General features: G+C 31.4%; 2 protein-coding genes across 4 annotated transcripts; both read right to left on the bottom strand.

The window, feature by feature from the left end:
• Positions 1 to 625: 625 nt before the first annotated feature.
• On the bottom strand, positions 626 to 2,017 carry LOC107647930 (gibberellin-regulated protein 6). The gene is made up of 4 exons (XM_016351980.3): positions 1,856 to 2,017; positions 1,640 to 1,726; positions 1,461 to 1,494; positions 626 to 1,004 (listed from the first exon to the last, which is right to left on the bottom strand). The coding sequence occupies exons 1-4, from the start codon at positions 1,922 to 1,924 to the stop codon at positions 823 to 825; spliced, it is 372 nt and encodes a 123-aa protein (XP_016207466.1). The 5' UTR covers positions 1,925 to 2,017; the 3' UTR covers positions 626 to 822.
• A 1,849-nt stretch (positions 2,018 to 3,866) lies between these two features.
• Positions 3,867 to 10,500, bottom strand: LOC107645527 (N-acetylglucosaminyl transferase component family protein / Gpi1 family protein). Of its 3 annotated transcripts, none has more exons than XM_016349575.3 (10): positions 10,213 to 10,500; positions 9,528 to 9,755; positions 8,605 to 8,988; positions 8,350 to 8,490; positions 8,156 to 8,259; positions 7,859 to 8,080; positions 6,256 to 6,747; positions 5,147 to 5,568; positions 4,609 to 4,702; positions 3,867 to 4,468 (listed from the first exon to the last, which is right to left on the bottom strand). In XM_016349575.3, the coding sequence occupies exons 2-10, from the start codon at positions 9,702 to 9,704 to the stop codon at positions 4,357 to 4,359; spliced, it is 2,148 nt and encodes a 715-aa protein (XP_016205061.1). In that variant the 5' UTR covers positions 9,705 to 9,755; positions 10,213 to 10,500; the 3' UTR covers positions 3,867 to 4,356. The 3 variants fall into 3 exon arrangements, with proteins under 3 accessions (XP_016205061.1, XP_016205063.1, XP_016205064.1); XM_016349577.3 differs by having other exon boundaries at positions 8,350 to 8,432; positions 8,601 to 8,988; positions 10,213 to 10,454; XM_016349578.3 differs by lacking the exon at positions 10,213 to 10,500 and having other exon boundaries at positions 9,623 to 9,750.
• Positions 10,501 to 24,144: the final 13,644 nt, after the last annotated feature.

Below are 24,144 nucleotides of genomic sequence, written 5' to 3'. Positions count from 1 at the left end.
AAGAAATTTTATTGATTGTTGATTGAATGAATTGTAAACTATGAAAGTAAAATTAAGTATATATAGAGTATTGGCCTATGAAAGATAAAAGTAAATAAAGATAAGATATAGAGATAAAGATAAGATATAGAGATAAAGATAAAGATAACTATAAGATAAGATAAAGACTAAATTATCATTTAATTTGTGTATTCTGTTGGGCTGAATTTGTGGGCCGTGAGACGTCTTTATTGTTGTCATGGGCTAAGGTGAAAAAGTGGTTTAATACATAGTTCAGGAACTTATTTGTGAAGCAATGAAGAGGTGGTTGAGATAGTATCCATAATCCATGGCACCAACTCCAGTATCAGCAACAAAGGTTCAAAGGACGAACCAACTTTGCTCTTGAGGCTCACAACAAAGATTTTTAAAACACTTTAAAATTTCAATTTTAACTAATTCATAATTCAAATTTAGTTATTTCATAGTCAATTTTTAATTTTAATGTTTGCTACGAATATTAGTCTATTATGATGCTGGTGGTATCCTAGTGCCTTGTACATTTATCTGTTTCTACTAAGAAATTTGACTACAAGTTCAATGCTTATTACTTGAGGCATAATTTTAAGGCAGAAAAGGACAAACATAATGAAATTTGGGTCATTTCATTGTAGCAGTTACATTACAATTACATATGATGCTTAGCTTATACTGAATTATACATGGAATAATGATAGTAACAATTAATTAACAATAATATTAAGCAACTAATTAAATAACTAAGACATGATTATGATGAAGATAGGGAATTAGAGAAAGTAAATTGAAATATGAGGTTTGTAATTAAGGGCATTTTGGTCCACCCCTTTTGGTCTTCCAATTGTTGTAGCAAGGGCAAACTTGCTTGTTGCCATAAGTACCAGGAGGCACACATAAGCACTTTGCACAACACTTTTGGCAGAAGAACAAACATGGCTTCTTGTATTGTGTCTTTGAACACCTTGTTGTGCAACGTGGTCCACATTCTGCATCCACCAAAATCTTACTAAGTTTAATTATTCCATCATAGTCATCATCATCAAAATTTCGAGTAAACGACAAAAATGTCTCCGATTTTTTATCTCGAAAACAAATAAATTTTCGACTAATTATTAAAAATATAAAAGCGTTTCTCATTTTTTAAAACGTGATACATTTAAATCTCTCTGATGGATCGATTTGTTCATGTATATTAGATGAAGAGACTTAAGTATCCCGTATTTTAAAAGGTCAGAAACGTTTTTATATTTTCAATTAGTTAAAGATTTATATGTCTTAGAATTAAAAAGTTAGAAACTTATTTAACTTTTTTTTAATTCTAATTTAAATAAAATAAACTTTAATTATTGAAAAATTTTTAGGACTACGTACTACTCTGATTAATTACTTATCATTAATAAATTCTTAATTTGAAAAGATATTATTATGTCCTTAACTATTACCTGTTGGTTTAAGACTGCCTTCAGTTATGCCATGCTGAAACTCAAGAAAATAACACATCAAATTAACATATATAATGAAAGAAAGAATTGACATGCATGGTTAAAAATTGAAATAATGGAAAAAAAATATATGCAGAATTTTTCCAAAACAAAAAGCAAAAATATTTGGAAACTCTCACATTAATGGGGAAGTGGTTAGAAGTGGTTATGTTAGTGTTAGGCTGCGGAGCTGGAGCCTCTGTGGTAGCAGCATCAATAATCTCAGCCTGAAATCATAACCACAATTATTGTGACTAACATAATTAATAAACCATGATTAAAGAGACAAAAAATCATGTTGAGACTAATTAAACATAGGAATGAGTATAAATGAAAAGTTATATATGTTGGCTTACATGGTTTTTTAATGGAAGAAGCAGCATTGCAACTAGGAAGAGCATAACTATGGTTAGTGTTGTAGCCATTGCTAACACTGAGAGGAGAGTAGCACACAACAGAGAAACTAAGAGAGAGAAAAGAGTGATGAAAAGTTATCTCAAAAGTGTATATGGTGTGGTCTTCAAGAGCTTGTGAGTATGTGTAATTATAGGCAGATGAGGTTTCTGTCGTCTTCTTTTTTTCTTTTTTCTTTTTTGTTTTTGTTATGCATGAAAGGTGGATCAATGTTGGTTACTGTTTAATAAATGATTGCTATATTCACGTAAAGTTGATAGCTGAGAGTTGTTGGATGAAAATTTAGTCAAATCAATCAAATCATCTAACGGCTCTCAGTTACAATTTCACGTGAAGTCGACTGCACCTGAGTTTCGACCGTGTCTCTTCATATTCATTTAATGATACTTTGTTAGTTATAATAATATGGATTAGTAGTTCATGTGAGCGGTTAGGATGAAAAGGACAGGTGGCAGTATGACATGTGAAGTCACATGTGGGTTTTCCGAATGGCGCAATCAGAGTAACGAACTGATAGAAGAAGTGGCAAAGCATTCACCATAGGCATATCTCGGATGGGTCTTTGTTTGAAGCTTTGTCCTTTTACACAAAACAAGGCGCCATGGGGAATCCTTCTCGATACTCAATAATGCTCAATAACGCACTCTACCATTCCCGTGAACTTGTTTCTTTCTTTCTTTATTTATTTATATTTGTATTCTTCTCCACAAACCACAATGTGTGTGAAAAGTTACTAACAACCGTCACAACTCTCAAACTGAAATTAACCGCTCCTTACTCTTCCGTCCTTTGCTCTAGATTCTACTACTTCACTCCTTCAATCTTTTCCCATTCTATCATGCACAAAGCTTTATAGAATTCTTTTTCGGATGCTAGACTCTCAAAACTCATAATATAAAAGCGTTCACCAAAATTTACAATTTCCTTCTCTATTAGGCTATTACAATAGTATAATTCCTTATTTAATATTATTCCTATCATCACTTATACTTACTAAGATTTAATAGTCAATTATTTTCTAAATTCCGTGTATCAAGCTGGGTAACAACTAACAAGAATTATTTCTCGATATTAACTTATTACTGCCTCCTAATTGTGTTCATACATTAAAATATAAATAGCCAATGAATCTTAAAAGCATAGGATAATAGCTCACTCGTCTCGCTTTGTGCTTGCAGCGACCCATTGGCCAGCGATAAACCCTTAAATGAAGTTCAAATTTTTTTTCTGTCATTAATTAATTTGGAGGAGTTAGCCGTCCATGTCAACCAGTGATAAAGAATGTGCGTTAGGTATCAGTTTGTTGTGTTGGATTGCTCTCGTGAGTTTTGCATTTGTCTATATTTGGCAGAGTTTGTGCGGTTAACTCAAAAAGCCACAATGTCCCTGTGGTTACCATATAACCAAATCAAAATGTGTCAGACTTCTCTACCCAAAGAGATGACATGCAAGTTAACAACTTCACTAATATACTATCGTTAATTGTTGATTACGAGATTAAAGTTACAAAAACTAATGCAGTGCCCATCCTCAAATCCACATTGAATTCTAAAATCCACAAATGCAGTGCCCATCTTCATGTGTTGATGCTGATTGCGTAAACCAACAATAGAGTAATACTCTACTCCTCTTCAAGTTACTTGCTAACATTTTCGTCCCACTAACTTTTTACTAAGAGTCCGAATTCTTCATATTTCTCACATGGTTAAGTAACTTGTTTATTCACGTGGTGTTTACGATGCCGAAAATTAATTGCCTAACATATACTAATGGACCTCACATTAACAATTTTTCCAAAAATCATATATCAAAACCAATTTCGACAAAATCGACATGATATTAAAAGACACCAGAGAATTACCTCGCAAAAAAATCCTTCGGAAGAAATTGTAAATACAGTACTCAAAACGGAGTTTATGGGCAGCTTTTTACTGCTTCGCTCTGACATAAGTACACCAGGAACAGAAAACAGATCCCTTCACAAAATTTGTACCAATAATTGCTTCGGATATTTTCATTATCACATTATAGCAGAGTATAGCATAGCCTTTAAACTAGGTACCTCGTCCCCAACTATAACAGGACCACTTAAAATGCAGAGGTTAGAGAGCAATGAATTTGGATCAATTCAAAAGGAGTAGCAGTGAGCGGTTCCCTTTCCGTTCCATGATACTAATAGTGAAACACACATGCTAAGGCATTAGAAATAAGCAAAAAACCATTGAAAATTTTCCAAATGCTATTTTCTAAATCACACACCAGCCTGTCAGTATCATGAAAGCAAAAGAAAATTGCGGAGCTTGCAAGAGTTGGGACACATGGAATGCTGAGTGAGAGTTAGGCTGAGGTATCATGGGAGAAAAGTTAGTTGAATTAAACCACTGAGCTAGTTGCACCCTAAAATTATATAACTCAATCAAAAGAATTTCCCCATCAAAGGACATCATCTGAAGCATGCGATAAGCGAGTCATGACAGAGGCACCAATACTCTTTGTAAGGCAGGGACATCCACGGCATTGGCGAAGGAAGAAGGGTTCCCCGTAAAGATTGCATTCTGGCAAATGAGAGTAAAAAAGAGGAATAAACGGAGGAAATAGAAAAAAGGGTGTTGTTAAACAAAGAATTGGATAAAACAGGAAGAGAGCAACGAATCATGAAAATGGTAAAGCAAGTTAGCACCATTATCTCTCTCACCTTTTCCCAATGACGATTCCATATGCTACTTTGTAGATGGATGACCCAGAGACCCCTAACAAAACACTTCTGTAATGTGGCAAACTTACTTTTCCTGAAACACAATCAATTGAAGTCAGCAAATAATGTTTTATGGTATATAGGAAAAAAGTCACATAATGCAAAGTGTTACTGCTCCTAGGTCACAGCTATCAGAGCCACTAACAGATAAAAATCCTATACAATTGAAATTTCAATTGAGCCTTAAGATTTGGTTTTTTTCAAGAGATAGTTGATGAAGTCTGTGTCCAACTTATATTGGGCAAGCTTTCACCAAGGTATGCAAGTATTGAAGAGAGGAACTTGCTTCAAAACTAAAGGAAGATGACAACTGCCTAATTACCCCAATACATATCATCATACGTAAATAAAGCAAGTCTTAACATTTTGATGCAACATTTTGATGCAACATTTTACACATTAACCACCTATTGCCACACATAAAATTTCACAAAAGAAGCATTGCTCGGATCCCGCAAGTGCAAGCTTCAGACCTCACCTATGCTCAAATAGTTGCTGTGAAGGAAAGAAACCAGGATACTTGATTTTTTTCTATTGAAATCCTTCAGATGCACTGATTCCTTGGATGAGTTCATTTCATCAGTAACACCATCCTCTGGAGAAACATTACTTCGAGAACCACAAATTTCAAACCATATTCCAGAAGGGAATCTCTGTGGTCTCACCAACCAAAGAAGTATCTTGACATAAGGTGTAGCATGAATTACCGAAATAATGACTTCAATCAATACACAGATGAGGTTAATGGTTGTCTCTGTGATACTAAAGAATATATAGAAAACCGAAGTAGTTGGTAAAAGAAGTATAAGTGGTGTAAATAAAAGAGATCCAACAATATGTTGCTTCACAGTGTAGTCAAAGCTATCCAACCTCTGACGAAGAGGATTCCACTTTCGGCCACTGCAAAATAATCAGCAATGCTGTCAGAAAAGTTGAGCAAGTATGCTTGCAAGCAAAACAACTATTCTTCCAAACAATGATGGACAGAAATAGAGATATACGGAAAATATGATGGCACTCAGACATAATACAAAGGGATCTAGTGATATTCACTAGAATTTACAAAATGCATCAACTTCCTTACAGCTAGCAACAATTGATTCTCTCACTAACTCACCGGATAGCTATTATATATTAAGGATAATGTACGTATCAAAGTATGATGCTCCAGAGGAAAAAATTAAAAATGAAGCTTGAGACAACCTCAATAACTTTTATTTGTTTAGTGTATGTATGTGCACCTTGCAATTGATTGAAAAGAGAACTACTACAAGACAGAATGATTTACCATAATACATAGAAGTGGTCAGATTAGACAGTGGTAGAACTCACTTCCTCATCTAAAGGTTTTTAATAATGCCAAATAAATGTAAAAGATAAATTCTGACAAAAACTCTGGCTGTCTATTTTTTTTTCCTTTTCCCTAAAAAAAAAATGAACTTCCTCCTAAGTGAACAAATTATATTGTCAAATACAAATTTCAGAAAGTTCCATCCATAAACCATAGGCAATACAATGCTCAACAATTAAATTCAAATCACATCCATATAGTTAGCTAATAATCTTAAAATGAACAACATTTGGTACCTGAAAATCCGCCACAAGGCTGCTAGTGCCTGTATCTGTGATGAATACACAAGCGAAATCAACCGATGAAGAATTGAAACATGTAAAGTTGCCAACACAATCATGTCTATAATCATGGCAGCAAAAGCAGTGAAACCACATATAATTCCCAAAATTGCAAGCCCTTGAATGATATAATTAGTGATGAACCCCACAAATATCCAAAGTGTTGACCATATTTGGATGGCATTCAAAGAAAAAATTCCCAGCACATTAGCCAACTCAGCATTCAACTTGAAGCCTGCAGGGTCCCCCATTAACCAAACACACCCGGATCGCAAAAATGTAGAAAATCCATGGATGAAGTTCACAATTGACAAACAAATGGATTCTGAATTATGTAACAGTGGCCATCCAACCAAGTTCCCCAGGAGTATATCCACAAATAAAGTTGACCACATAGAATGCCTATGCATTGCAGCTTTCTCTGCATATTCAACACATGATCGTGACCTTGCATGCAAAATAATGGTGTTAAACATGGAGAAAACAAAATTATTAATAAAAAGTAATAGCTGGTAAAGAACAAAAAAGTTTAATAGAAAAATAAATATATTTCAGATGGTACACTTTAAGTTACAATTGTCAAAAGAATGTGTTTAATGGGCAAAGTAAGCTCAAAGAACACAGAAACGAGGTAAATCAACATCCTAAAACGAACTAAAAAATATAGCATACCAAATACCAAAGTAATTCTTAGTCAAGTTCAGTTTGGGAATTTGGGATGAGGCTCAATTGCAAAATAACCATACTTCCCAACTGACAAATATAATAACAACCAACTCATGAATTTTCAAACAGTGTTTTTAGGCTTGGTTCATTCTGAGAATGGAAACATGGTTGATTCGTGTTTCAAGCCCTAATAATACCTTATCAGATCTTAATAAACTAAAGAGCCACTGTCCAAGGACAAGAATAATTTAAAACAACAGAAAACCAAAATGCAATAGTGCACTATAAATAAACAATATAAGATAATAATGGCAGTTTTATATGTCACGTACAAAAAAATCTGTTTGTAGTATATTGATGTGGAACATAATACGGAAGAACAAAGTCAGGAACAGCCTGAGACGCAATAGAATAGTGTTGCTCAATTCGATCTCAACTTCAATTCAATAAATCTACGGGAAAACTCAACTTGGTAAACAATTAACCAAGTAACGCTAAATTGCTAGAAGCTCAAAAATTATAAAATAAAAATTGAAAAATTCTAAGTATAGGATCCCATACACCTACTATCAATATTCTATATCCTATTATTCCAATTACACATCAGATCAGGGTTATATACAATATAACTGAGTTAATATGGTTAGACCAAATCTCCCATATTTATGTAAAATGCACAGAAAAGAAACTCAATGTCTGAAACAAATCATAGTTTAATTCACTTCAACCAGTTTAATCTATTTTGATTTCTTGAATGCCCCTAGCAAAGTTTTCCTGAACAAGTAACTAAGTTACATGGACTTCATCAAAAGACTAAAACCTGATATTTCAAAAATGGAAACCTGCCACAAATTATACAAGCCACAAAAAAGTGCCTAAAACTTCACACTACCTGAGATCTTTGTCCTGAAGAAAGATTGGCCAATATAATATCTGACAACATTTTATTTGGATATTTATCCATGCAGTCCTGAATATGTTTGCTAAAGTCATATGCATCCATGATTCTGATTTGTACTTTACATGTGCTTGGCAAAACTGAAGAGAAATATAGACCACAGTGGAAAATGAAGCAATAAACTTGGAAAACAGATGCCCTATGATAATTAAAAACCTGAAAAATCAGAAGATACGTCATCAGAGTTTGAGTCAAGATCAGAAGATAGCACATAAATAGTGCAGTGTGTACATGGAAAATATGGAGAGCTGCCTCAAGGATCTCCTTGGGACTGCAAGAGTTTCAAAAATTCTTTTGGCAGCGGTGGTGCAATTAATTGCCATAATAACTGTCTCCTGTGGAGAAATTTTGGAAGGCACATTAGCAAGTAGCAACTAGAGCATAAAATCGTCATAATAAAAAATGAAACAGCTAAATTTCATTACCAATTCAACGAATTGCTGCTTTTTATGAAGCTCATTCACCCACTTGGGATTCTTAATGGAAGGTTTTGCCTCCTCATTTGAACCTAAATTGCCCAATGAGAAATGATGATCACCATAAGAGGGTGTTTCATAAACGATGACCTACAAATTGTCAAAATACCATATATAATTGTTTGTCATAGGAGAAAAAGGTCTTCGCAAATGACAACTACTTGCAGAAAGGCAACAAGTAGAAGGGAATAATGACTTACATACGTGAACATCATAGTCCGACATAGTTACTCCATTCCAATGAATGTGGTGCAATCTTGGAACCCCACGACTTCTTGCATCATTTTGTTCAGTAGAGTCAAACATTAGCAGGACCCAATTACTTTTTCCAAAAAAAGATTGGCTACTTTTCCTCAATGATTCATGCTGGAGGGAACTGCAGCTCCTACACTCATTCTTTTTTTTATATAAACTTGTACATCCCTCTGCCAAATTGTTGCCAGAATCAGAGAATTTTCTTTTGTCATATTCTGCTTCAGCAATCAAGCCATTACTAGTAGGGTCCACAATGCAGAGACCAAGTACAGAGAAGACAGATTTATCCTCCAGCATTGTAGGCATGCTCCCATGTGTATCATGAATGATATCCTGATAGAGAGTAGCAGTTCATGCTGTTAATTATTTTCATTACCTGAGACATTTTCCATAAACAACAAAAAGACAACTAGTATGAATTATGAAACAATTGTGGATATACCAATTGGACTTCACCATCACAGTCTACTGTAATGGATGATGGAACAATACTTTCATGATAAACACAAACTAAAATGCTATATATTATTTCACAAACAAATTGGTGTCCATCTACATAGTTTTATTTTCCCATTTGACTATATATACATCTTTCCAATGATTTAACAAATATGTTGGCATAAAATTTACTATAATTCCAAGAGGGAAATTTCATTTCTATTTAAGCGCTATACTTAATGTATGATCATGACTATAGCTTAATATTTAATAATATCACAAAAAAGGAAACTTTCGGTTTCCTCCACAGTTAATAATTGTAACACAAAAAGCATCAATCATGTCATAGCTGCAACAATTGAATTCACTTTCTTCATTCTAAACTGCATAAAAGAGGATTCTGAACCCAACCCTCCAATTATCAATTACCATACCTCAAGACTAGGATTAGAACTTGAAAGCAAGACTTCACTGCAAGTAAAGGCCACAACAATGTCAAAAGTCAAAGGAGAACAGGTGACAAACCAACCCAACAAAACTCTGCAGGGTGAAGGCAACTCTTGATCTGTTAAGAGCTGCTTCGGCCACCAAAGCCTACAATGTCTTCTCATTTTCTGTCCAATTGGATATTCATGCACACAGTTTCAGCGCTCATGAATTCCCTGCAATGTAATGTAAAATAAGCAACCCTGTCATCTTTACTCTCTCAAACAAATTAAACTTCTCAAAACCTTCGTGGACGAGAGGTATTCTTTAACCATTCATAAAATAAATCCGAAAACAAATCTCAAGTACTAAATTCAAAAACAAATAGAAACCTAATATTAAGTTTTATTATGAATGACCATCAATAAGATTGAACATAACAGCCTTGCATAAAAATTAATAAGCTAACCTAATTTGATCAACAATGGGGTCATCAATTTTATCTAGCTATTTAATCAAATTGATCAACAATAAGTAATAACAACAGCATCAACAACACCGCATTGATAGCAGAATTTCACTTAACAGCAGCCATTAACTCTTAATTAATCAATAATAACAAACTGTTCAACAAAAAGAGTAAAGTAACCAAAAAAATAAATAAAAAATAAAAAAAGCAGGAAGGAGGCGCACCAGAAGCAGAAGCGAAAGAGAGACGAAGCGAATGCAAAGAGTGGGAGAGGCACTAGCACTCAAGCAGAGAGAGTCGGAGGCGAAGGCGGCGGAGCAGCAGCACAAGCTCACAGCCGACAGAGCAGAGTTGGGGAGATGCGACGGCGACCGACGGAGATGGCGCCGCCGCAGAGAAGAGAAGCACGCGAAAATTGAAAGAGAGGAGAAATGATTTAAAGTAGGAGGTGAAAATTTAATTGCATACTTTCATTGAATGATGATGTTGTGGTAGAAATAATTGACACCCTCGATATGATTGTTTTTCTAATAGGAAATTATTTTGTCTCTCAACTAATTTTTAAAAAAGGAATGATATTTTCAAAATGATTTTAGTTTCACAAAATATATTAAATATTTGGAGATGTATTCAAAAAAATTATAAATATAAATACATTTGTTTTGGTAAGTCTGCTTAAGAAATTAAGAGAAAAATTAATTTGGTCATTTATTTTAATTGATTTTTTTAGATATCTTTTATATGATTGACAAAATATTAAAAATACATTAAAAAATAGTATAAAAATAAATTTTTATTTGTACTTTCTAAATTACCTTTGAGGATCCTTGGCTGCCTCCTCCGTATCCTTTAATGATTTCTGACATGCCAAATAGACAGGTTATTTCTGAGTTGGTTCCAAGAGTTAAAGATCTACTTACTAAAGATAGAAATTGGAATCAGAATCTCATTCAAGAATTATTTCCCCAAGACGTTGCAAACAGGATTTTGTCAGTTAAAATTCAGCAGAGTAGGGACAAATTACAATGGGATTTGAACAAATCCAAGCAATATGATACAGCTTCAGGTTACAGAATTGGCTATTTATTTTACCATCCGCCTCTGGAGCTTTGCCCTAATTATATGCAGCAGAAAAAGCCGTGGATTGATCTATGGAAGTTGAACTTGCCTCACAAAATTAAGCTATTTATCTGGAAAGCTCTCCATGGCCGACTTCCGGTGCTTGCTCAGATTCATCACCGCATCCCATCTATATCACCAATATGCCCTTACTGTCATGAAGCAACGGAAACAGTCACTCATTGTTTGATCGATTGCTCTAGAATTAAAGACGTGTGGTCTCAGAGTTATCTTCGTGATTGTCTTCCCCCTCAGAGTTCTAATGACTTTTGGACATGGTGGACTGCATCAATAGAGATACTTAACCCGTTGAAGAATGCTGACCGTAATCCTCAATTGCTTGCCATCATTTGCTGGAACTGCTGGAAAGCTCGCAACCAGTTTATTTTTGAAGGTTCTACTTCTATGCCGTCAGTCATTCTAGCAAGCTCTGTCAAGTTGCTCCGTGAAATCCAAAGAACTCCCAGTTTAGGTTGTCATCTCCATGAGACAAGCTCTTAGTTGCATTCAATTTGATTTATCATTATTTCTTCTTTAAGATTTTTCTTCGTTTTTCGACCACGCACCGTTGGATGAATACCTACAATGTAGTGTCTTTGAGAAATCCCCACCTTTTATTATGTTGTTCTGCTTTTGGACATCTTTGTATTTTATTTTTTAATAATTAATGAAATATAACCTATTATCTTTGGAAAAAACACAAGGTTGGATTAAATGCATATGTTATTTGTCACTTATAAAAAAAATATGTATTTTGTCAAACTAAAATTATTTTTGAAAAATTAAAACATTATTTCTTTTTTTAAGGTTAAAATAGTGATTTTATTTTAACATTTTAAATTATATTATTATTCATACCCTGACCCAATATATAAACTAAGCTCAATAAAGTTAAGAAGCCCAATAAAAAAAAGAAGAGTAAAATTCCTCCCCGGTCCCTGACCATTTACGAAATTGACCTGGCGTTCCCTCACCATTAGAAATTAACAACGCGGTCCTTAACCATTCTCTCCGTATGACCAAAAAGACCCTCTTACTGGTACTTCCGGTTAAGAGGGTCCTTTCGGTCACACGGAGAGAACGGATAAGGACCGTGTTGTTATTTTTTAATGATGAGGAGACCGGGGAAGGATTTTACTTAAAATTGGAAAAAAAAAAAAACATTGTTTTAAGTTTTGCATCTAATGCATTCTGCCATATTTTACACGTGGACGGAGAACAAACAACGTTAAACTTAATAGATAGCATGAAATCATTAACAACGAGACTTAACACAAAAGTGATCATTATTTGGGTTGATTAAGCATTATTATGTCTTGGATTTAGGGTTTTAAGAACGACATGTATGTTCTATATTGTTGAACCTAAAAAAAAAGTTAGTTCAAGATTATATTCCATACAACTTTTTCTAGAAAAATTAAACTGTTTTTCTTATTAGTGGAATTAAATTCATCAACCATAATTTTAATAGTAAGGTTACACGTAGAGACTAAATATTCTTTTTAGATTTTTAGAAGTGATATTTGTTTCATCCAAATGTTCGTGATATGACGAATTTTTAATTTAATTTTACGTATTTTAATTTTGTTTATTTGGTTACTAATTTGAATTTTATGTCAGAGGATTTAGTGTTTTCTTTATTTAACCTAAAGTTGAGTGAGTTTCTTCGATTTAATTTCCAAACTAGTGAACAAATTAGATTGAGGTATTTCTTTCTTGTTGCATCAAGAAATTGAATACAAAGAGAATCAGTTGATCGGGTAAAAAGTAACCGGAAGTATCGGAGTGTCTTGCAGGTACCACCCCCACCTATTCAAACGCATATGTACAATTCGGACAGCGGCTCTCGGATGTGAACAAGTCGAAGACCACCATCCTTCAACGTTTGGACCTTCCATTCGAGTCCAGTCACCCAATTTCAAGTAAACCCCGGAACAATTATCACTAATTTAGTATGTTTAAATTAAAGTGAAAATTTATATGTAATTGTTTTTAATTGAAGTTAACAGTTAAAAATTATTAGATAATTATATATATTTAATTAAATTATTATTTAACAATTATCAACTTTGATGACTTCATATGAATTTTTATTTTAAATTAATTTTTATTTTTATCCAAAAACAATCTAATGCAAACTTTTTGGTGATGAATGCTATTCTAAAACTATTAGACTAATTGGGCTTCAATAAATAGGCTATTATAAGGCCCAGTAGTTTCGAAAGAGAAAAGAACGCAAGTAGCCATCAGGTGTAAAGGGATGGTTATCCCTAACCAACGTTCAAGTTAAAAAAAAAAAAAAACAAATCTCTTACAAAATAAAACTAAAAAAAAAATAATTATGAATTTATGATCTGATGACCCAATAAGTTGAGAATGAATCAACTTAATTTTTTCTATAATTAAAAAATAAAATATAATTTCTCACTATTTATTTTATAAATAAAATAAAAAATATAAAAAACATTAAAAAATTAAAAATTATACTTTATTCATTTACTTGTTAAAAAAATTGAGAAATTTATTTCCTAATAAGTTAATCCATTTGATTACCGATTTGAATATGAAAACTATTATTCTAGTCCTAAGAGAAGATCTATCAGCCAAGAAATATAACGAAGTAGAATTAGGTAGTGAATGAAAAATATAAAACTAAAAGATTTAAAAAAAAGACGACTATTTTTAGTTAGATGACTTAGATCATATATATGCGCTTTTATATCCGGGAGTCCATGACGATTGATGCATTTCAAACCCAACGAATCTATTTCCTCAATTATTTCTCATTAACTGCATGGAAATCAACAGCCATGTCTACTTTCCTCAATTATTAGCATGGAACATTAATTTGGTTGCACAAATGAGCATAACAACAGCCATGTCTACTTCCACCAAAATTCTATTTAGGACTACAAACAAAACCAAACTCAAAAGAAAAATCAAACCACACACATTTTAATGGATATACCATAATCAAATATCTTGTTAAACAAAATTTTTAGCTTTCAATGATTTTTGAAGATCTGAAAAGTGTTGTTGATTTAGTGAATAGAGAATGATCTGCCTGTGATTGAGTATAACCGAATTGGATCAATACTGAGCACAATTTTAAATTCTATTGGCGACTTGCTTGTTTGAGGCCGTATAAGAATTTTTGAAACTTGCAAACTGTCCCTGGTGGAGCGTTCAGCCCCGGAGGCACCTTCATGTAGACATCTTCAAGTAGGTCGTCATGTAAGAATGCCGTATTGATATCGAGTTGGTGAAGGTACCAGTTCTTACTTGTAGCAATGACTAAAAGCACTCGAAGAGTTGTCATCTTAATTACTGGACTAAAAGTATCAAAGTAATCATAATCCTGAGTTTGTGTGAACCCCTTTGTGACTAATCTGGCTTTATGCCTTTCAATGCTCCCATCAGACTTGTATTTTGTTTTAAAAATTCATTTGCACCCAATTGCCTTTTTTCCTTGTGGTAGAGAGGTGAGCTTCCAAGTGTTGGTGTTCTTCAAAGCACGCAACTCAGATTTAATAGCTTGTCTCCAGCAATCATGAATGATTGCTTCTTCATAGGATGTTGGTTCGGAATTTGTTGTAATTGTGATTGAAAGAGATTTGTGTGACCGAGATAAAGAATTATAGGATATATAATTTGACATAGGATACCTTTAAGGAGTGGATGATTGGTCATGACTTAGAGAGGTGAATGTAGGCATACAATGATAATCTTCCAAATAACTTGATCTATGCCTTTTTCTTGTAGACCTTCTCAAAATAGCACTTTCACCAGTTGTGTATTGTGTGGGATGTGGTATATCACTTGTGATGGCATTATTATAATTTTGTGATGAATGAAATGTATCATGCTGTGTGTTTATGGGAGGGGTACTAGATGTAATGTCAGGAATGATGAAATTATCTAGACTATGAAAATATGTTCTATCATTAGAAGAAGCGGTATTTTGAGGATGCATAAATAAAGTATGGCTGGAATGAGATGAAGATGCAGTGTTTTGTGAGTCAACATAAGAAAAAATATGCTGATAAAAAATGACATTTCGACTTGCAAAAAACTGCTTGTTATGAACGTCCATTAAAAGAAAACCTTTAGTGCCGGATTGTATATCCAAATAAATGCATTTTCGTGATCGTTTGTCAAGTTTTTGTTTGTGAGCAACCAAAGTTAATGCAAAAGCAAGACATCCAAACACTTTAAGATGTTGGATGTTTGGCATTTCATTAAAAAAAAGTTGATAAGGGAAAAAGTTCTTATGAAGAGAACTAGGCACTCTATTAAGAATGTGAACAGCATGAGCAGCGGCATGCTTCCAAAAGATTTTTGGTAAGTTTGCTTTGAATAAGAGTGCTCTATCTATGTTTAAGACCTCTTGATGTTTTCTCTCCACCACCCCATTTTGTTGAGGAGTTTCAACACAAGAAGTTTGGTGGAGGATACCCTTTGATGCAGTGACGGACCCAGAAAATTTTAAGAGTGGGGGCAAAAATATATATCTTAAAATAAATTTTGTTGAACATTGTTAATTATATTAAAAATATAATAGAGATATAAAATTTAAAGAATTAGTGAACACTTTCATTCTTAAAATACTATTTATTATATATAATTTATTAAAAAATATGTTTTTATTTCTAAAATTTAAACTTAAAACATTTTTATTAAATTATAAATAATTTGTCATCATAACTAATTTTTTATGTATTTTAATATACATTTAATAATAAAAGACTGAATCAATTGGCACGTTAGTGCCTATTAATACACTAGCATTTATAATTTAAAACTATAATTATATATAAATACCATAAAAAAATAAACCTATATATGAAAAATATGTTTATATCAATTAATAAAAATTTAATTTACAATTATTTTTCTCTCTTTCTTTTGAAATAATTAATTTTTTATATATTTTTTAATTTAATTTTGATATACTATTAGATTAAAAAATTTATACATCTATTTAATTATGTATTGTATTTCAAAAATATCTTTTACATTCATCATGTAAATAATTATCTAAAAGAATAAATATAATCAAATAACTATGTAAAAAAATATATATATTTTAATATATCAAAATTAACTTTCATACTTTTAAACAATTGTTTTACTACTCATTATAACTTTCAAATATTAATTACCATTAGAAAATTTATTTTTTATAATATTTATGACATAAGATACTTTTTAATCTAAAATAGTTATTACAAGCAAGATTATTTAAAAGATAAAATTAAAAAATATTATATTATTTTAAAATAAAAGATATTAATTAATAGATAAATACTATTTTTTCTTATCTCAACTAATTTTTTAAGACAAAAAAATACTGATAATTTTATTTATATTTAAAAAGCAGAAATTTAGTTTGGTAATTAACGAGTTGACTGGATTTAAAAAATTATATTATCACTGTTATTAATTTTTTTATTGAGTTAATTTATTTACTTATTTTTAATTTTAATATTAAATCAAATTTAACAAAATAAATATTGTTATACGTTAAATTTAATAAAAAAAAATTACTTTTTAACATGAATCTCAAAATAAAATTTTATAAATTTTTGTGGGACAAAAATAAATTATATTAAAATAAATATATTAATTTATATAATTTTTTTTTTCTTAAACCTAGTGGGGGCAAGTGCCCCCCTCCTTCCATGCCTAGGTCCGTCCCTGCTTTGATGCATAGAACGTTGCCATTTTAAATTCAGCACCACTATCAGTTCGGAAGCACTTGACATTCATACCATCTTGGAGTTTAATAAAATGAACAAAATGCTCAATAAAAGATGAAATTTCACTTTTATTTTTCATAAAGAAGACCCATGTGAATCTGCTTTTGTCTTCAACAATAGTCAAGAAATACTTGTGTCCAGCGAATGATGGGGTGGAAACAGGTCCCCAAATGTTCATATGGACTAAATCAAACAATTTTTCTGATTTTGTTTGGCTTAAGCTAAAGGATATGCGCTTTTTGTTTAGCATAATGACATGGTTCACAAGAGGTATTATTTAAGGGACAAACAATAAAAGGATAATATTGTTGCATTTTTAATAGCCTATTAGTAGAAATATGGCCTAGTCTACAGTGCCAAGTATCTTGATCAATGGAGTTATTAGTAATATTAGCAGTGATGGTTGGTGAAGTGCTGTCTGAGTTTACTGTATGTGCAGTTTCTGGTTGGGAGTTGGTGGAAGATGCCTCTTTATCCAAAATGTATAGCCCATCTCTTTGTTTAGCATGACCAATCATCCTCAAAGAAAGGTTGTCCTGTACATCGCAATGTGTATTTTTAAACAAAAATTCACAAGATAAGAGATCAATGGCCTTTGAAACAGAGATTAAATTAAATTTAAAGGATGGAACATAAAGAACATTAGTTAAAATAAAATCCTGTGATAGCACAACTGTTCCACAAATATTGGTAATTGTTTCAGTGCCATTGGGGCATTTGATTAAAACAGGGTCAACAACATTGTAAATTTAAAAATTTTTTAGGGAGAATGTGACATATACAGTATCACCAGTGTCTATTATCCAACTATTTGGGTGTAAGGATATATGAGATGTGGAAAAGATGTAGGAGACACCTGCTGATGGTGCTATGACAATGTTAATGGCTTGAGATTGAAGCGGTGAGTGAGGGTGATCACTTCCTTATTGAAAAATAGCAATTAAAGCTTTCTTTTAGTCTTCAGAGAATAGGGAATCAAGGCTTTGTTTGTCTTCAATTGGGGCTGAGTTGTTGTCGAGATTGTTGCTTGTATTAGGGGTATTCTCAGTAACAATAAGATTGTTGACAGTGGCAGTACCAAATCTTCTTTGTAGATTGGGGGAGGGGGGGGGACCATGCTTATAGTAGCAAGTTTCAATTGTGTGACCAGTTTTTCCACAGTGAGAGCGGCTCCTCAATGATCCTCTACCAGCTTCGCTTCTTCCTCTATTCGATATGTTGTTACCGCTTCTTCCTCCACGCATAGGTGGGTTGAAATTTGAAGTAAAATCGTTAGGTTTTTGCTGTTAGCATTAATATTTACAACATTTACCACTATCTTTTCATCATTGTGGTCATATCCTATGAGTTATCTTTCTTGTTGCAAGAGCAGGGAGTAGATGTTTTGACTAAGTCGCTACCACACCATGATAAAACAGATTTTATATCAATCTTGATCTATGTAGATAATCTAGTAATAGCAGGGGATAACATCAATGAAATTCAACATATCAAGAAGAAGCTTGATGATCAATTCAAAATCAAGGACTTGGGAGAACTCAAATTCTTTTTAAGCATGGAGGTTGCACGAAGTAAGAAGGGTATAGCCCTATATCAACGCAAATATACCTTAGACTTGTTAAAAGAGTATGGATTGTTGCACTTTAAACCAACCATCACTCCAATGAACTACTCTACACAACTCTCTAAGTTTACTGGTACACCTTTTGAGGATGTTAAGCCATATAGAAGACTTATTGAAAAACTTATCTACTTTACAAACACAAGACCTGACATATGCTATATATGCTGTTAGCAAGCTAAGTCACTTCTTGGATTGTGCTACTGTTGAGCACTTTAAAGCTATCCTGCACATCTTAAGATATCTAAAGCAAGCTCCATCCAAAGGGTTACTGTTTAACTGCAGTTGTGATTTGTCTTTAAGAGGCTTTACCAATTCTGATTGGGAAACTTGTCCTGACACTCGAAGATCCGTGTCTGGGTATTATTTTTTCTTAGAAAATTCATTAGTCTCATGGAAAAGTAAAAAACAACAAACTGTAGCTCGTTCTTCTTCTGAAGCGGAATATCGAGCCATGGCATTGGCTACTTGTGAAGGAATTTAGCTCACCTATATTCTGAACATCTTTAGAATTACGTTGGTCAAACCCATGACACTGTTCTATGATAGTGAGTCAGCAAGACGTATCGCATCCAATCCCGTATTTCATAAAAGAACGAAACATATAGAGATCGATTGCCACAAGGTCAGAGAGAAAGTACAAAATGAAAGCCTAAAGTTAATGCCAATTCCTTCCAAAGAACAGATAGCAGATGTTTTGATTAAGTCACTACCTTCAGAACCATTCGAAACCTTGTATAGTAAGCTAGGCATGTATAACATATACAGTCCTAGCTTAAGGGGGATGTTGGTGTGTGAAATATATATAATATGTTATTAGTTACTAAGAGTTTGACCAGTAGAAATAAAGTCTATTAATTTAATTTGATAGCAGACTAATTACTATTGGCTAGATAGTGCTGTTAGTTTTTGTTTTGTTATAATCATGCAATTCAGTTGAAGCTATAAAATAGGGGTTTTAGAATCCTGACTCTCTTATTCTTGCTTTTTCCTTCTCTTGCTTCATAATACGTGGCTTCGAACAGATTTTATCAAGTCTATCCAAATTACGCTAATAATAATTAATTAACTTTTTCAGTAAATTTATATTACCTTTTAGTTGAAAATATCTAATAAAATTATTATTTATTCAATAATATTTAAAAAATAATAAAAATTAATTTAAATAATATATAATTATTTTATTTAATATTTATTAATTATCGTTATATTAATTGTATCATTTTAGATATAATAAATATATAACTATAAATATTATATTATATAAGATAACTTTAAATATTGTGTATCTAGCATTACCATTACATATTACTCTGTGAGCTCTATAGTTAATGCATGACTATAATTAATTGTGGTATATGATGATGAATTCTTTAATCTTTAGTGATGCAATTGTTGATAGAGACCACTTTGATAAAGACACTAAAAATGTCTTTTTTAAAGACATTTACATATGTCATAATATTATTGGACATCTTTATTAAACTGGTTAATAATTTATTTTTTAATAAATTAGAATAAAATCGGTTTATTATAGCAACAATAATAAACCCAATTGTCCGCGCTATAATTATTAGACTCGATTTGATCCGACTGATTTACACAATCTAAACAAATTATGTTTAAATTTTTTTGATAAAAAGACAAATATATATATCCTTGACTTTTGTTTAAAAATAAAAACAAAAAAAAAATCCATAATTCAGTGGTTTATGTAAATTGGTCGGTTTGACCAGATCTGATAATAATTGAATTTATTGTTATTGTTATAAAAAAATCGATTTTATTCTAATTTATTAAGAAATTCAAAAATAACTAGTTCATTAATACGTCCAATAATAATATGACACATAAATATTTTTACAAAAAAATATTTTATGCATCTTTATGTAAGCATCCTCCTTTGTTGATTTAACGACGAGAATAACACACCATGTGCAACAAAAACTAATTATTAGGAGATTTGGCATAAAAGCCTCCACGCTGCTCCCACATCACAAGACATTGAATTAAATATGCGTAGCATCAAAAATAGATCAGAATTCCTTGAACATGAACATACTAAAATGTGACAACTATCAACAATTATTATCAAGCATATCTTCCTAGCTTTTTCATTTCATCGTCATTCTTCTATGCCTTCGAATTGACAAACAATAAAACTCAATCATGCATGATTCTAAATGTTGATGAAAAATTAATTATTAATAATATATGATCAAAATAGCTCTACTTCCAACTACAAATTAACTCCTTAATTAAAAAAAATCTATGAAACCGTTCTACTCATAAGTCATATAATTAAGCATTGTGTTAGCATAATATCTGGACACATTGCAGCTTGAAAGGATAGCCACAATTTTATTGATATTTTTTTCTTCTTTATTTTTTCTAGAGAAAAATGTGAGAGCCAGTATCTAACCACATCATGAGAAACGATCGTGACAAGAAAACTATTGCATGCAGGATGATAGAGGGGGTTTTGAATTGCTTATTAGAATTATTCAGTGTATCAGTGCAATAAGTTATTATTTTATTTACTAAATTATGTAAAAATAATAAAGTAGAACGTCTTAGATGATAACTTAATTAAAAGATTCTGAATTGAAGTGAAGCCTTGAAAATAGTTAAAAGTTTTTCTTCATGGATATAATAAAACAGTATTTTTAAAGAATAAATTGTATACCAACCTTTTTCATACTCCTATTATATTCAGTATAAATAAAAGTATAAATCTACATTAAAATTAATTATTTAATTAACCACGTAGATTTTAGTTTTGACTTTGACTAAGGATCGATATCGACTAAATTTATATCACAATCTCAATTCAAATAGTAGATATGACTCTTATTAAATGATTAATTTATAGACTTTATAATAGATGTGTCTAATACAAATTGACTTATTTTTATTAATACGACAAAATAATAACAGTAAATTTCAATGAAAACTCAAGAAAAACTGAATCGGAAAAAGTTTAACATGAAACAAGAAATGAAATTAAAGAAATTGGAATGAAATTAAAGTAAAATTTTGAATTAGAACATGAACTAATAAAAAGGACAATGAAAATATAAACAAAAATAAAAAAAGTATGTCACTGACGAGGCAAATATGGAAGAAATGTTTTAATATATTATGAAACTAGATTATAAATGTCATTAATTGAGTTATATATTAAGTTCGAACAATTTGAGGCTGATTGAAATATTAAATGAAGAGATTACAACTGTGATAACGAAAAAAATTTAAAAACAACTATAAAATTGTTAATTCAAATAAAGACGAGGATCAAGCGGATGATATTACGAAGATAGATGTGGTAGAAGTGACAAATACATTAACAAATTAACATCTGTTCGAGGAGCCATATTTTATACACGCATTGAATCTAAAGGTGATGGATGCACCAGAATTTTATAAATATTTGAATGCATGCATGTAACTTGAATAATTATATTGTAGCTTTTTATTATAGAAATAGTTAAGTTTGAGGTATCTAACATAATGTGATTATTATTAACTTATTTATGCAAGTAGTTGATGACTTTGTAGTTTAAAATAAAATTGGTATTATTATTAGATATTGTATTTCGTATATTAGTTATATAATTTTTTATTCTATTTCCATTATGACATAACTAATATATCTTTAATTTTTATTAACATACTAATTTTTATTAGAGATCTCATATACATACAAGTTTTTTTGGTATATAAGTTCATATAAGTTAGTTTAAACTAACAAAAACAATCTTCAGTTTAGATTGCATGTAAACACGTATTTCCGTCCTTAACTCTTGAATAACACAAATGGTTCTTTTCCCTCAATCAAAACTGCGACGCTCAAAATTTAAACAAAAATCAAAATCTCTCAAAAATCTCTGAAAATCGTCGCGAAAAGTGAAGGAAGTTGCGAAGCTAAATTCGAAAAGAATTATGAGAAAACAAAATAAGAAGATAAAGAAGAAGAGCAGAAGATGAGGAGGAGAATGATGAAGAGTTTTGAATTATGCAGAACTTATCAGCACACATACACCGAAAATTCTTAAACAATACACTCAAATATCTTCATGTTACACCCAAATTTGTTGCATATACAGAAAAACATTTCTTCTTTCTTCTTTTTTTCCTTATTTCTTTCTTTCTTTTAGTTAAATGAATATAAGTTCATCATCTTCCAAGTAATTTTACAACATTATGTGTTTTTTCTTCTTCTGTGTTTGATTTTTTTTGTTTTTATTCTTGTTAAGAGAGTAAAACAAAAAGAAACCTGAGAAGGTAAAACAAAAAGAAAAAGATGAATAAGAAAAAAGAAAAAGATGGTGATGATGATGATGAAAAAAAAGAAGCAACAACAGAAGATGAGGAGGAGGAAGAGGAATAGTTTTGAATTATGCACAACTTATCAGCACACATACATCGAAAATTCTTAAACAATACACTCAAATATCTTCGTGTTACACCTAAATATCTTCGTGTTACACTCAAATTTACTGCAAATACAGAAAAATGTTTCCTCTAATGCTGCATTTTTTTTCTTCTTCTTCTTTTTTCCTTATTTCTTTCTTCCTTTTAGTTGAATGAATGTAAGTTCATTCTCTTCCAAGTAATTTTGTACCGTTATGTGTTTCTTCTTCTTCTTTGTTTGATTTGTTTTATTTTTATTTTTGTTAAGAGAGTAAAACAAGAAGAAACTTTAGAAGATAGAACAAGAAAAAAAGATGAATAAGAAAAAAAAATAAAAGAAGAACAAGAAGCAGCAGAAGATGAGGAGGAAGGAGAAGAAGAGTTTTGAATTATGCAGAACTTATCAGCACACATACACCAAAAATTCTTAAGCAATACACTCAAATATCTTTGTGTTACACCGAAATTTGCTGCAAATATAGAAAAATATTTTCTTTAATGCAGAACTTTTACATTACATTCAATTCAAACTATCAACGATGAACAACAATTTTCACAAACAAAAACAACATTATTCACCTACAGAATCATAAACTACTAACGAAAACATTAACTAGAATCGAGCCACACCTCAGCCACTTGATTGGATTCAAAACAATAGTCAACTTCGTTCTGGTTCAATTGACAATCTGAACTTGAATTATTCATCATCTTCAACAACGAGATAACTGTTCAAAACTGATTTTAGAGCTTGATTTCAAAAACGTAGAGAACGAACGAAGAGAAACGAAGAGAACACATAGATGGAAGAGAACGTATATCGAAAACGTTGAAAAAATTCGAAAACGAAAATGAAATCCTTTCGAAAAAGACAATTATATATCCGTGCATTGATTGAAAAGCTAGTTAGATTAAGTGGTGCGTGAGGTGAATCAGGGTAAAATGACTTGTATGGACTTGTATAAAAAAATGACTTATATGTGAAAAATAATTGTTGTCATTAACATAAACTAGCTATATACATAACTAATAATTATTTACACACAATATATATTTCTAATACTACTGTTTAATTATTATAAATAACATTAAATACAATAATATTATTATTTTTATATTCGCACAGGAAAAAATTACAATAAATTTACTTATATAATTAGGTTTATTAAAATAATTAATAATGTAAAGTTCAGGACGATCAACTTCTTTAATTTTTTTTCCTCTTAAGCATTTTTATGGCTAAA

This window comes from Arachis ipaensis, chromosome B6 (genome assembly GCF_059453495.1).
Source record: "Arachis ipaensis isolate K30076 ecotype BB chromosome B6, ASM5945349v1, whole genome shotgun sequence".
NCBI lineage: Eukaryota > Viridiplantae > Streptophyta > Magnoliopsida > Fabales > Fabaceae > Arachis > Arachis ipaensis.
The sequence above is the reverse complement of the archived record's forward strand: the minus strand, read 5'-3'. Positions and strand labels throughout refer to the sequence as shown.